Source organism: Dama dama, chromosome 9 (genome assembly GCF_033118175.1).
Source record: "Dama dama isolate Ldn47 chromosome 9, ASM3311817v1, whole genome shotgun sequence".
Classification (NCBI taxonomy): Eukaryota; Metazoa; Chordata; class Mammalia; order Artiodactyla; family Cervidae; genus Dama; species Dama dama.
In genome coordinates this window covers 15,310,210-15,324,775 of record NC_083689.1, presented here as the reverse complement: position 1 = coordinate 15,324,775, position 14,566 = coordinate 15,310,210, and the positions used below count along the sequence as shown (strand labels likewise).

The 14,566-nt window shown below is 54.3% G+C and overlaps 1 protein-coding gene across 2 annotated transcripts; it reads left to right on the top strand.

Annotated features, from left to right (window-relative positions):
* The first annotated feature begins 5,551 nt into the window (after nt 1–5,551).
* DCAF15 (DDB1 and CUL4 associated factor 15) lies at nt 5,552–14,491 on the top strand. Of its 2 annotated transcripts, XM_061150117.1 has the most exons (13): nt 5,552–5,697; nt 7,517–7,614; nt 7,703–7,838; nt 8,424–8,530; nt 8,611–8,750; nt 8,837–9,007; nt 12,031–12,465; nt 12,574–12,665; nt 12,759–12,887; nt 12,982–13,067; nt 13,298–13,402; nt 13,472–13,587; nt 13,937–14,491. In XM_061150117.1, the coding sequence occupies exons 1-13, from the start codon at nt 5,566–5,568 to the stop codon at nt 13,990–13,992; spliced, it is 1,803 nt and encodes a 600-aa protein (XP_061006100.1). In that variant the 5' UTR covers nt 5,552–5,565; the 3' UTR covers nt 13,993–14,491. The 2 variants fall into 2 exon arrangements, with proteins under 2 accessions (XP_061006100.1, XP_061006101.1); XM_061150118.1 differs by lacking the exon at nt 8,837–9,007.
* Nucleotides 14,492–14,566: the final 75 nt, after the last annotated feature.

Below are 14,566 nucleotides of genomic sequence, written 5' to 3'. Positions count from 1 at the left end.
GTGTTGCTCAGGATGTGGAGCAACTGGAATGCTCACACATTGTTGTTATGGTGTAGATGGATACAACGACTTTGCAAAAACAACTTGACACATACCAGCAATTCCACTCCAATGTATGACCTCAGATAAACTCTTGCACAGGTTCTCTGGGAGGTATGTACAAGAGGGCTCAGAGAAGCACTGATCATGCTTTGATGATCAAGCATTGATCATTGACCATGTTTCCTCAAACTGGAAACAGCTGCACTTTCTACTGACAGGACAATAGAGAATTATGGTGCATTCACTATATGGTAGTGAAAATAAGGATTTCCAAAGTGGCTGGTGCTAATGGTGAAGAACCTGCCTGCCAGCGCAGGAGACATAAGAGACACAGGTTCGATCCCTGGGTCAGGAAGATCCTCTGGAGAAGGAAACAGCAACCCACTCCAGTATTCTTGCCTGGAGACTCCCATAGACAGAGAAGCCTGGTGGGCTATAGTCTGTGGCATCACAAAGAGTCGGACAGGACTGAAGCAACTTAGCACAGTGAGAACAAACACACCCCCAACTACACACAATATGGGTGAATCACAGGAGCATGCTGTTGAGTGAAAAAAGCAAATCATAAGAGAGTCCCATCATTATGAATTCATTTGTATAAAAGCACAAAGCAGGCAAAATAAGCGCTGTGTTCTTCAGGGATATAAACATAATGAGAATGGTAGGACAAAATTCTAGGATGTTGTTACCTTGACAGGGAATAAAGACAATGGGATCGTGAATAATATTGACAATATTTTTATTCTTATACAAGGCATATATGTGCGCTAAGTCCACATGTATGTGCTACGTTGACTCCAACCTCAGCACATCATCTGAATAGAATGCACGAAAGAATTCAAGTGAGAACTGCCCAGCTGAATCCAGCCAACTCTTAGGATTGTAAGAGAGTAATACAAAATCTATTTCTGCTTTATTGACTACGCCAAAGCCTTCGACTGTGCGGATCACAATAAACTGTGGAAAATTCTGAAAGAGATGGGAATACCAGACCACCTGACCTGCCTCTTGAGAAACCTGTATGCAGGTCAGGAAGCAACAGTTAGAAATGGACATGGAACAACAGACTGGTTCCAAATAGGGAAAGGAGTACATCAAGGCTGTATATTGTCACCCTGCTTATTTAACTTTTATGCAGAGTACATCATGAGAAATGCTGGGCTGGAAGAAGCACAAGCTGGAATCAAGATTGCTGGGAGAAACATCAATAACCTCAGCTATGCAGATGACACCACCCTTATGGCAGAGAGTGAAGAACTAAAAAGCCTCTTGATGAAAGTGAAAGAGGAGAGTGAAAAAGTTGGCTTAAGCTTAACATTCAGAAAACTAAGATCATGGCATCTGGTCCCATCACCTCATGGGAAATAGATGGGGAGACAGTGGAAACAGTGTCAGACTTTATTTTTTTGGGCTCCAAAATCACTACAGGTGGTGACTGCAACCATGAAAATTAAAAGACACTTACTCCTTGGGAGGAAAGTTATGACCAACCTAGATAGCACATTAAAAAGCAGAGACATTACTTTGCCAACAAAGGTCCGTCTCGTCAAGGCTATGGTTTTTCCAGTGGTCATGTATGGATATGAGAGTTGGACTGTGAAGAAAGGTGAGCGCCGAAAAATTGATGCTTTTGAACTGTGGTGTTGGAGAAGACTCTTGAGAGTCCCTTGGACTGCAAGGAGATCCAACCAGTCCATCTTAAAGAAGATCAGTCCTGGGTGTTCACTGGAAGGACTGATGCTGAAGCTGAAATTCCAGTACTTTGGCCACCTCATGCGAAGAGCTGACTCATTGGAAAAGACCCTGATGCTGGGAAAGATTGAGGGCAGGAGGAGAAGGGAACGACAGAGGATGAGATGGCTGGATGGCATCGCTGACTCGATGGGCATGAGTTTGAGTAAACTCCGGGAGTTGGTGATGGACAGGGAGGCCTGGCGTGCTGCAATTCATGGGGTCACAAAGAGTCAGACAAGACTGAACGACTGAACTGAACTGAATACAAAATGACTAGGACTTCCCTGATGGTCTAGTAGTTAAGAATCTGCCATGTAATGCAGGAGACACGGGTTCCATCCCTGGCCTGGGAGGATCCCATGGGACTTGGAGCAACCAAGCTTGTGCACCACAGCTATTGAGTCAGTGCTCTAGATCCCAAGAACTGAATCTCCCAAGCTCTCATGCCTCAACTACTGAAGCCCTTTCACCTTAGAACCTGTGCTCAACAACAAGAGAAGCCACCGTGATGAGAAGCCCGTGCACTGCAACTAGAGAGTAGCTCCCACTTGCCACAACTAGGGAAAAGCCTGCACACCAACAGAGATACGTATATGTATATATGAATCCACCTTGCAATGCAAGGGACGAGAGTTCAATGCCTGGTTAGGGAACTAAGATCCCACATGCTGTGGAGCAACTAAGGCTGCGTGCCACAACTGAAGTCCACATGCTCTGGAGCTCACATGCCACAACCAGAGAGTCCATGTGCTACAACGAAAGATCCTGCATGATGTAGCGATGAAGAGCCTGCGTGCCACAACTAAGACCCGACCCAGTCAAATAAATACATAAATATATTAAAAAATGACTAAACAATTATTGTAATTTTACACCACTGGGTTTGGTGTTGTTTATTATACAACAATGGATAACTGATACAAGATCTCTTCCACTGGGGTAGGTGGGGCTCTGGAAAGGGGATGAGGGGGACTCCTGTCTGGTTTCCTTCATCCTGCTGAAGAAGGTCACTGTCTTCCCTTCTCGCCTCCATCCCAATACCCAATCCATGAGCATCACCCATCACCTTTGCATATGATCATTTTTCTCTTTCTATTGCTATTATCTGAATTCAAGGCACCATCACCTCCCTCTCTAGCCTCTCTGAGGCCATTCTTGCTCTTAATCCCCTAAACTATCCTCTATACAGCAACCATAATGACCTGCCCCCAAACTCTTTAAAAACTTTTTATTTTGGAATACTTTTTGATTTACAGATGACTTGTCCTACAGGCTGTGCTTGGGTCCCCCTGAAATTCAAAGGTTGAAGCCCTAAACCCCAGTTTGATGGTATTAGGAGATGGAGGTCTTTGGGAAATAATTAGGTCAGGCAGGTGGAATGGGATTAGTGCCCTTATAGGTAAAAGAACCTGCTTGACAACACAGGAGATGTAAGAGATGTGAGTTTGATCCCTGGTTCAGGAAAATCCTCTGGAGGAGGGTATGGCAATCACCTCCAGCATTCTTGCCTGGAGAATCCCATGGACAGAGGGGCCTGGCAGACTAGAGTCCGTAGGGAGCAAAGAGTCACACACAAGTGAGGCAACTTGGTACCGCACAGTGCATAGTGCCCTTAGAAGGGAATGTTCAAGATCTCTGCCTGTTTCTTCCTCATCTCTGTTTCTGTCTCTAGGTCTCTCTCTCTGCCGTGTGAGGGTACAGCAAGGAGATGCTGTCCACAATAAAGAAAGTGGGCCCTCACCAAATACCAGATCTGCCAGAACCTAGATCTTTGATTTCTCAGCCTTCAGGACTGTGAGAAATAAATGTTTGTTGCAAACCCACCCAGTCTATAGTATTTTTGCTATAGCAGCTTGACCAGACTATAATTTGCAAAGGTGGTTGGTACAAAGAATTCTTGTCTACCCTCCACCCAACTGCCCCAAATTTTAATATACTGCCTAACCAGGCATATTTGTCACAACTAAGAGATTAACTAATGTTGGTATAACACTATTTACTAAACTACAGACATAATGTCAGTTTCCCCAGGTTTTACTCTGATGTCCTTTTGTGGTTCAGGATCACAGCTAACACTTCATTTGGATATCACATCATCTTCTTAGACTCCTTTAAACTGTGCCAGTTCCTTGGTCATGCTTTCTCATGACCTTGACACTTTTGAAGTATACCAGTTAGGACTTTTGTAGAAGGTCCTGTCCCTCCCTTTGGGACAATCACCTGATGTTTTCTCATTAGATGGAGGTTATAGGTTTTGGCGGATACCAGACAAGTGCAAGGGTCCCCACGTCACATCAAGTGCCCATGACATGCACACAACTTATCACTATGATGATAAACTTGACCACTTGACTGAGGTGTTATCTGCAAAGTTTCTTCACTGCCAGACTACATTTTCCCTTTCCATTCTTTTTTCTAAAAGTGAATCACTAGGGACTTCCCCGGTGGTCCAGAGGTTAAGAATCTGTCTTGCAAAGCTGGGGACACTGGTTTGATCTCTGGTGGGGGAACTAAGATCCCACATGCCATGAGGCATCTAAGCTCACCAGCTGCAACTACTGAGCCTGTGCACTCTGGAATCTATGCACCACAACTAGACTGTGTGCTGCAACCAACAAAAGATCTCCCATGATGCAACTGAGACCTGCTACAGCCACATTAATAAATAAGCCCCGTCATATTCATTGAACATAGTAGGTGCTCAATAAGTATTTATTGAATAAGTGAAGACAGAGGTTGGAAGAATATGAAAGCCAGATCCATTCTATTCTTCTCTAATTATGGTCATAACATTCAGGCATCTGAGGTGTATATGTGCCAGGGGTTCAGGAGCAGTACACTGTAAGCCTCAGTTTCACCACGTTTAAAATGAAGATAATAAAAGGATCCATCTCCAAAACGGCTTTGAAAGTTAAATAAGCTAAAGCACAGGAAGATGATACTCATATCTGACATTAAACAACTGCTATTACTATTATCTATAAAATTGGCCTAACAGCGATCTACTACATAGGATTCTAAGTGCAGAACTGTTTCTGCTAAGTGTAAAGTACTATATAAGTGATTAATGTTGTTGTTATTATCATCATCATGATCTGGTCAGGCCGCCCGCCAGTCCATCTGAATTTTTTTTTTTTTTTTTTCTCATGCCCCTCTGCACCGTGGGATCTTAGTCCCTGGACCAGGGATGGAACCCATACCTACTGCAGTTGAAGCCATGAGGAAGTCCTGAAACCACTGGACCGCCAGGGAAGTCCTGAAAGATGTTTTAATCAATTTCATCCTTTTATTTTGTAAATCCCTTTCCTCAGCACGGCCGGTAGCCCTAGGATGTTTGCCAGGCCCCGCTGCACCCGGACTGGGCGCGGATATCCTTGGGCCGGGGATTATGACCCTTCTGGACCACAGGCCCCCATCGCCCCGCCCACAGGCCAGGACCGCCTGGATCTCCATGGAAACCCACCAGCCACAAGGGGGCGTGACGCCCTGGAGACGGATAGGGTCCTCTGCCTATTGGGTCAAAGTCATATCAGCGAGGGGCGCAAATGGGGCCTCTGACGGGTGCGTCCTTGCGGGAAGGCGGGAATACGGCGACGGGCCGGCGGGACTGTACCGTCTCTACCAATCAAGGGTCGAGGTGGCAGTGATGGACAGGCGTAGCGGGAAAAAGCCCAGAGTGCGGGCGTTCACCCAACCCGCGGGCCGCAGTGTCGAGCAACGGCCAATGAAGAGGCGGCGGGGGTGGGGCGAAGAGGCCGGTTGCTCCGGAAGTGGAGGGAGGGGGTGAAAATGGCGCCCAGCTCGAAATCGGAGCGGAACAGCGGGGCCGGGAGCGGCGGCGGCGGCCCTGGGGGCGCCGGGGGAAAGCGGGCAGCGGGGCGGCGGCGGGAGCACGTCCTCAAGCAGCTGGAGCGGGTCAAGGTGAGGCCTGGAGTCTCGGAGGAGCGCGTCGGAGGGAAGGGAGGAGGGACGAGGGAGGCGGCGGGGAGGGAGGGCGTTCGCGGGGTGAGGGGTTGGGGGCGGAGCCCCGGGGGAGGGGGCTTGGAGGAAGGGGGTTGGGCGGGGCCCCGGGGAGAGAGCTTAGATTGGGGGGGCTGCGGCGGGAGTTTGGATGGAGGGAGTTGGGGGCGGGGTCCCTGGGAGGGGGCTTGGATGGACGGGCTGGGGGCGGGGTCCCGAGGACGAGCTTGGATGAAGGGGGCCTTAGAGGCCGCTGGAGGAGTGAGGAGGAAGGGGGCGACGCAGGGTCAGACTCGTTTTTCAAAACCCTGCTCCCACGGCACCTCCGTTTTGGAGCCTTACCGCCCCCTTGGCACAGTCTCTGCTACCGGCTTTGGGATTCCTCCGCCTGGGGTTCCTCTCTCTGTCCAGCTCTGACCACAGGAGAGCTGGGAGTTCCTGTAACTGCCTCCCCCATTGAATGGGAGGGAGCTCCCTGGAGAGGGCCTGATCTTCAGCTACCTGAGGAAGGCTCTGTCTCCTCATGAGACCAAACTCTCAGCGTGCTGGGATCTTTTTCTCCATCGGGTTGCCAGCTCTGGGAGGGCAAGCGTGTAAATCTACTGTCAGGTCAGCAGCAACTGGGGCAGGTCTGTGTCTCCGTGGGTCAGGAGTTGTGCCGTCTCCTCCATCAGGCTGGGAACTCTGTGAGGGCAGGGCTGTGTCTTCTCCTTTTGACTAGAGCTCCTGGAGCCTGGACAGTCCCCACCCTCAGCCTGATTGCTCCCTGGGTTGGGCTGTGGCTCCGCCCTTAGCTTGGAAGCTCGGTGAACGGGGACTGTGTCTCCCGGTCAGCCTGGGCCTCACTGACAGGGATATTCCACTCTGGGATCTCCTCGAGGGCTGGGCTGCATCTTCCCCATTAGACTGGGTAACAGGATCTGAGGTGCTCTGATTCCTTAGTGCTCAACTTGGGCCTGTCTCCCGCCCAAACCTTCCTTGAAGTTTTGGGATGAGGGAGTCAGTTGGAAGGTGGCTGTTAATTGAGAAGGGGGGGTCGGGCAGGAATTGGACCGTCACTGGTCAGGTTTACCCTTCTGTCTGCCTCAACAGACAGGCCCCCAGGGACCTAAGTGCCCCGTGTATAGGCTGGTGGGTTGGGAACAGGTGAGTGGAGTTGGTCAAGCCCCCATCTCAGCCTCCTTGGTGGTCCTCGATGTCCAGAGCTCACTGTGCCTTCAGGTAGCCTTCAGGAAGACAGCTAGGTGGCCAGTGTGGGCCAGAGGTGACTGGAGGAGGCAATGCCAGTGATAGTTCTCACAGCCTGGGGGCTTACGCAAGAGGAATGTGTGAAAATGTCAGTCACTCAGTCGTGTCCATGGACTGTAGCCTGCCAGGCTCCTCTGTCCATGGAATTCTCCAGGCAAGAATACTGGAATGGGTGGCCATTCCCTTCTCCAGGGGATCTTCCCGACCCAGAGATCAAACCATGTCTCTTACATCTCCTGCGTTTATAGGCAGGTTCTTTACCATCTGAGCCACCAGGGATATGGCAGGCAAGAGGAACCCTTAGGCTGTGGAGTTGGGAGGGTGGCATGGGGCCCTGGTGGAGAGACAGGCTCAAGCCATTCACACCTTCCAGAGCTTGGACCACCCTGGACCGTTATGGTTGGTAGGAAGTAGGCCTATGTGGCTGGGCTGAACCCCAGAGGTGTTGCTCTGCATTGGGTGAGGGGGCTGGGGTGCTGCAGGCTGCTTCTGCCATGTGGTGTCTCAAGAGCTCTGGCTGACCCTTCCCCAGATCAGTGGGCAGCTTTCTCCTCGCCTCTTCCGGAAGCTGCCACCCAGGGTCTGCGTCTCTCTCAAGAACATTGTGGATGAAGACTTCCTCTACGCAGGGTGAGGCGGGGGCCAGGCAGGGGTTGGCGGGGTGGGGCGGCTGGCCGGCCCTGACCTGGCCGTTGGCCCCTCCCTGCCATCCCCACAGACACATCTTCCTGGGCTTTTCCAAGTGCGGCCGTTATGTTCTCTCCTACACGAGCAGCAGTGGGGACGACGACTTCTCTTTCTACATCTACCACCTGTACTGGTGGGAGTTCAACGTGCACAGCAAGCTCAAGCTGGTAGGGCCAGGCTGGGCGCTGGGCACCTCCCTTCTGACCACATGACCCCACTCTGAGCCTCAGGTTCCATGGCCACAGAGTGGAGATAGTGTACTCGCGGGGCCATTGTCAGGACTCCCAAGTGTTAGGTCAAACTGTAGGAAATGGCCATCTTCAGAGCCGAAAGTGGGAATGGCAGGATTTCCTATGGTCTGATGGCTTAGGGCAGGAGGGATCCATTAGGTCTGTTAGGCAGGCTGCCATGCCTGGTTTCGCCCTGACCTTGACTCCTCGAATGTCCCACCCCGGGAGGTGAGTGCCGTTACCCCAGTTTCCACATGAGTTCAGAGAGGTCAACCGGTCTCAGAGTGGGTCAGGCTTGGAGCCTATGGGTCTGGCTGCATCCTATCCTAGGCCTGGCCTCCCTGTGTCCCCCACGTGTGAGGGGAAATTCTTATGAGCCTCCTCAGCGTGTTCTCAGGGTGGCAGAGCGGGATGTGGGGTGAAGGCCGCTTGGGGCTCCGTGGCCCAGGACTGCCGGCAGCTGCTGCCTCGGGTTGGCCCTGGCCCACTCAGACCCCACCCCCACGAGAACCTGCTGCTCAGGTCCGCCAGGTGCGGCTCTTCCAGGACGAGGAGATCTACAGTGACCTATACCTGACTGTGTGCGAGTGGCCCAGTGACGCCTCCAAAGTCATTGTCTTCGGCTTCAAGTGAGACTTGGGGATAGGGTGGTGGGGAGTGGGTGGGGGCGGGCGCCCAGGCCAGGCTCTGAGGCTCCACCGGCCCCCAGCACCCGCTCAGCCAACGGCATGCTCATGAACATGATGGTGATGAGCGACGAGAACCACCGGGACATCTACATCAGCACTGTGGCCGTGCCGCCGCCGGGCCGCTGTGCCGCCTGCCGGGACGCCAGCCGCGCCCACCCAGGTGAGGGGCTGGGGCCTGGGGCGCCGGGCGGCCTGCTTCCCTGCCCCGTGGCCACAGCTGAGCCCGCGTGGCCTGTGTCGCTGCAGGTGACCCGAGCGCGCAGTGCCTGCGGCATGGCTTCATGCTGCACACCAAGTACCAGGTGGTCTACCCCTTCCCCACTTTCCAGCCCGCCTTCCAGCTCAAGAAGGACCAGGTGGTGCTGCTCAACACCAGCTACTCTCTGGTGGCCTGCGCCGTCTCGGTGCACTCGGCAGGTGGGTCCCTCGGTCTGCCGACAGGCCCTGCAAACGCGCTCCTGGCCCCTCGGGGCCCTGTGACCCAGTGACTTGGCCAAGCAGCCCCTTGAGGTCGGCGCCATCACTACCCCGCATCACTGATGAGGTGATGGAGACCCCGGAGAGGTGAAGTCCCTGGTTCAGGAAGTGGCAATGTGGGCTCCCAACCCAGCCACCCTGCCCCCTCGCCCCTGCCCCAGCACTGCCTACTGGAACTTCCATGGGGCTAAGAGGGTCCACAGCTGGGGTATCTGCTACAGCTGCCACCAGTAGCCACTTGACAGTGGGTCATGTGACCAAGGAACTGAGTTGTTAAATTTAATTTTAGTGATGTCGAGTTCAAATCATCACATGTGGTCAGCCACTGTCTACCATGCTGGACAGTGCAGTGCGTCCTTCTAGTCAGAAAAAGGAAGGTCGATTAAAAACTTAAGGGAGTGGTTAGTGCGCAGAGGACCACCTTACGGATTTGACTGTTGCTGACATGGGGCGGGGGGCCACTCGCACTCCTGCTCTCCCAGGGCCTTACGGCAACAGAGGGTGCCTGTGACCCGGCAGCAGCCCTGCGCCTAAGCATGTCCGAGGCTTTAGTGGCGGCAGCTGGGGCCTGCCTGGCATTGGGAAGGTAGGACTGGGTGGTTACCTCTCCCGGATCAGCAGGGAGTGCCCCAGCATGCCTGTCTGTGGAGAGTGTGCCTTAAAGACATGTTCACGTGCAAAAGAAACACAAGAAGATCTGTAACCTGCTATAAATGATGCCATTTATATATGAGTTTAGAATGTGTTCCAATTATGTCAGAACCCAGTCCAATAAAGATGACCACTGGGACTTCCCCAGTGGTCCAGTGGTTAGGAGGCCACATTTTCACTGCGAGGGCCCAGGTTCAGTCCCTGGCTGGGGAGGACCTAAGATCCTGCAGACTGAGTATCATGGCCAAAAAAAAAAGATACCAACTACCTGCATTTAAAGTGACTGCCCCTGGGGAGGCAGGGGAGTGGACATGAGAAGTGGATTCTATGTATGTGCTCATGTGTGTGCTCAGTCGTTTCAGTCATGTACAACTGGGACCCCATGGACTGCAGCCCGCCAGGCTCCTCTGTCCGTGGGGGTTCTCCAGGCAAGAGTACTGGAGTGGGTTGCCGTTTCCTCCTCTAGGTGATCCCCAACCCAGGGACTGAACCCGGGTCTCCTGCGTTGGCAGGTTGGTTCTTTACCTCTGAGTCACTGGGGAAGCCATGTATGTGTTACGTATGTATATGTAACGGAGCCCACAGACCAGCAAGGGCCCGTGTGCCTTGTCCTTAAGCTCTTCCAGGGGCCTCCCGCCGCTGCCCTGGCCACCTGTACCAGAGTGGGCAAGGCTCTGCTTTCTCACCAAACTATGATCCCCCAACAAGCTAGGCCTGGACGGGGCGGCTGACCCCCACCCCATTAGGAAGGACCGCACGGGACAGGATGCAGCCGTGCACACACGGCCCGGGTGAGGGGCATTGTCAGCGGCGTCTGACAATCCTCTCACCCTAGGAGGGTATCTACACAGAGGGGGAGTTTTGATGTGAACATTTTCCTCTCATCTCCCTCCTCTCCGGAAGACGTGCCGCCGCCCTGGCAGACAGGAGTTTGTTGGCATACTTGTATTATCTCTCCGTGTGACCTTGGCCAAGTTTCTCTGAGCCTTGGCCCCGAGTCTCTGAACTGAGAGGGGAGCTCCCCTCTACAGGGGCTGCTTATAGGGGCCCAGTGGAGCAGGACAGGCAGAGCCCAGGGACCGGCGGTGGTGCTGCTTGGTGGATGCTTGGCTTCTCCACACAGATTCTCCATAGGGAGATCTGGCCCCCAGTCAGGTGGAGTCACAGAGAGGCCTGGGATCCGGCCAGGCTGTGCCTGTGTGGGTCTGTCTCGAGTTGAAAAGGACAGAAGACAGTGTGGTAAACTGTCAGACTCCTGTGGCTTATTTATTTGACCATGTGGGGTCAAATAAAGCCCTTCACTGCTGTGCAGGCTTTTCTCTAGGTGTGGAGAGCTGGGACTGCTCTCTCGTTGTGGTGCATGGGCTTCTCACTGGGGTGGCTTCTCTTGTAGAGCAGAGCCTCTCGTGTGGGCTTCAGTAATTGTGGCTCAAGAGCCCAGGTTCAGTTGTGGCGCGTAGGCTTAGTTGCTCCTGGGCATGTGAGATCGTCCCAGATCAGGGATCGAACCCATGTCTCCTACATTGGCAGGTGGATTCTTTACCACTGAGCTACCAGGGAAGCCCTTATGTAGCTTTTATCTTCTGTCATCATCATAGACTCCCAGCTCCCCAGTTCAGTTCAGCCACTCAGTCGTGTCCAACTCTTTGTGACCCCATGGACTGCAGCATGCCAGGCTTCCCTGTCCAGCAACTCCCAGAGTTTGCTCAAACTCATTTCCATCGAGTTGGTGATGCCATCCAACCATCTCATCCTCTGTCATTCCCTTCTTTTTCTGCCTTCAATCTTTGCCACCTTCAGGGTCTTTTCTAATGAATCAGTTCTTCGAATCAGGTGGCCACAGTATTGAAGTTTCAGCTTCAGCATTAATCCTTCCAATGAATATTCAGGACTCATTTCCTTTAGGATGGACTGGTTTGATCTTGCAGTCCAAGGGACTCTCAGGAGTCTTCTCCAGCACCAAAATCTTCAGTTTTTCAGCATTCAGCTTTTTTTGTGGTCCAGCTCTCACATCCATGCATGACTGCTGTTATCCATACATGTCAGCTCCCAAGGGCAGGGAATTTTCTCTTGTTCACGCCTATGTCCTCAGTATGGGGCACACAGCAGATGCTTAAGCGGAAGGTTTGAATGAACATGCATGTGTGTAAGTCCTTTTTCCGTTTTGGTTGTTCTGGACTGGTCTGCTCTTGGATTTCTAAGATCCACGCCCCCCCACCCCCACCCCGGGTAATGAGGGAGCTCAGGAGAGCATCCTGACCTAAACTCATTTATTGACTTCTTCTACCTCTCTCACTATTTTTATGTTCCAGGAGATAGCAGCTTCTGCCAGATCCTATACGACCACACCACCTACCCCCCGGCCCCTCCCAGCCCCCCTGGACCCCAGAGCCCAGAGTTGCCCCCTGTTCTCCCCAGCCTCTGCCCTGAAGCAGCCCCAGCCTGGCCCTCTGGGACCCCCGATCCCTCGCCTGCCATTGCCAAAGCCAAGGAGTTTGTGGCTGACATCTTCCGCCGGGCCAAAGAGGCCAAGGGTGGGACCTCGGAGGAAGTCCGGCCACCCCCCTGCCCAGGGCCCTCAGGCAGCCGTTGCCGCCTGCCCTCTGAGCCCCTTGGCCCAGGTGGGGAGGCGGTGCCCCGGGACAGCCCCCCTGCAGCAGAGGCGCCCGCCCCGGAGCCTGGATATGTCAACTACACCAAGCTCTATTACGTGCTGGGGTCTGGTGAGGGGACGGAGCCAGAGGATGGTGAGCGGGGAGCCCCTCTGGTGGGCAGGGCCCCAAGCATGGGAGGCTGGCCTTGAGAGCCTCTAGGCCTTCCACCGCCATCCCTACCCCCATGTCCTGCCCCCTCAGAGTTCGAGGATGACAAGATCTCCCTGCCCTTTGTGGTGACTGATCTCAGAGGTCGCAACCTGCGGCCCATGCGTGAGCAGGCCGCCGTCCAGGTGGGTGTGGGTGGTGGGCAGGCCGAGGGGCAGCTCCTGGGGCACCTCCTGGGATGGCAGTGAGCGCAGTTCTCCCCCTGCCCTTGTCCACAGGGTCAGTACCTGACAGTCGAGCAGCTCACACTGGACTTCGAGTATGTCATCAACGAGGTGATCCGCCATGATGCCACTTGGGGTCACCAGTTCTGTTCCTTTAGCGACTATGATATTGTCATCCTGGAGGTGGGTCCAGGTGTTGGGCAGGACAGCCCAGGGCCTCCCCTGCTCTTGGTGGCACTCTCAGTAGCTGTCACTGTCCACCCTCCCCACCCCCCAGGTCTGCCCAGAAACCAACCAGGTCCTCATTAACATTGGCCTGCTGCTCCTGGCGTTCCCATCCCCCACCGAGGAAGGCCAGCTCCGGTGAGTGGGCAAGGGCCCGCCCTCACCCTTGCCCAGCAGGGTCCTGCTCTCATGATACCTCAATGTAGGGAGGTGGCATATGATAAAACTCCCCTTGACCCCCCAAAGCTTGGATAGGCTATTCCATTACTGCTCCAAAGATAAAAGCCCCTTAGGGTAGCCTGGGTTCAAGCTCAGGGGCCCTGTAGTTCCCCACTTTCTCTTGTGCTCACCAGCTTTCCCTCCTGTAGACCAAAGACCTACCACACCAGTCTCAAGGTGGCATGGGACCTCAACACGGGCATCTTTGTGACAGTCAGCGTGGGCGACCTCACTGAGGTCAAAGGACAGACAAGGTGAGGCAGGGTCGGGGGCAGGGGTGGGTTGGGCCCAGGGCTGGGAGTCGCTCATACCCTCCTCCTCAGCGGCAGCGTCTGGAGCTCATATCGCAAGAGCTGTGTGGACATGGTCATGAAGTGGCTGGTGCCCGAGAGCAGCGGCCGATACGTCAACAGGATGACCAACGAGGCCCTGCACAAAGGTGGGGCGCTGACCTGACGACAGTTTAGGACTGAGGTCCTGGTCCTGGGGCTGGGTGGGGCCTGGAGCGGGCGCTAATTGCTAAATGTTGCTGAATGAAGGAGCCCTTTGGCTGAGCAGCGGCATGGAGGTGAAGGTGAGGGCAGCCCAGGCCAGGGCCAGGGCGCCAGCTCAGATGTGGCACCTGGCAGCATTCAGCAGACATTGAGTGGCTGCAGGCCCGAGGCAGAGATAACTTGGACCTGCCTTGCTAGAGCCTTCTGGGCCACCATCAGGTCAGGGAAAGAAGCCTCTCTTGCAGACTGGGCCGGCTCGAGGTTCCAAGGCCTTGTTCACACCTTCCCCTGCAGGGTGCTCACTGAAAGTTCTGGCCGACAGCGAGCGATACACGTGGATTGTGCTGTGAGGGCCCGGCCGCCCTGGACACTGACTCCAACTACCTCCGCGGCCTGGGAGCTGGCCGCCTTCTTGGTAGCCGCCGGCCGGCCGGCCGACCAACCAACCGACCAACCGATGACCGGCACTAGTGTTAGGCTGCGGGAAGGGGGCTGGGCCGGGCAGCCCCTGGTGGCCTGAGAGTCTGGACGCTTCTTATTTATGCCTATTTAAGTGGGGAAGGGGCAGAGGGAAGAGAGCCCTCTGCCCCACCTGCCTTGAGCGCCCGCCTTCACCCTAAGCTGGGCGCGGGCCCTCGTTCCTTGAGAGAGTTCGCCCCTTTCCTCAGCTACAGGTGTGGACATGGCCCCCCCACACACAGCCCAGGGAGGCCAGATGGATCCCCGACCCCTGCCCCGACCACCCTCCGTCTCCCCCATCTGAGGTGGAGAACCTAGTGGCCATCACACCTCCCCCTCCTGGCCCTGTTGTTCCTCTTCACATAATAAATGTTTTATTTCTGAACCTCACCACTTCCCTTCACTGCCTGCTACTCAGGAGCTCGGGGTCCAGCTGGCCCCCCTCCAGCCCCCAGGCTCCCACCA

Coding starts and splice junctions, on each gene's coding strand:
- DCAF15 (XM_061150117.1), top strand. CDS start 5,566: ATGGCGCCCAGCTCGAAATCGGAGCGGAACAGCGGGGCCGGGAGCGGC. Junction 12,466..12,573: donor GGGGACGGAGCCAGAGGATG/GTGAGCGGGGAG, acceptor CTGCCCCCTCAG/AGTTCGAGGATGACAAGATC. Junction 12,666..12,758: donor GTGAGCAGGCCGCCGTCCAG/GTGGGTGTGGGT, acceptor CCTTGTCCACAG/GGTCAGTACCTGACAGTCGA.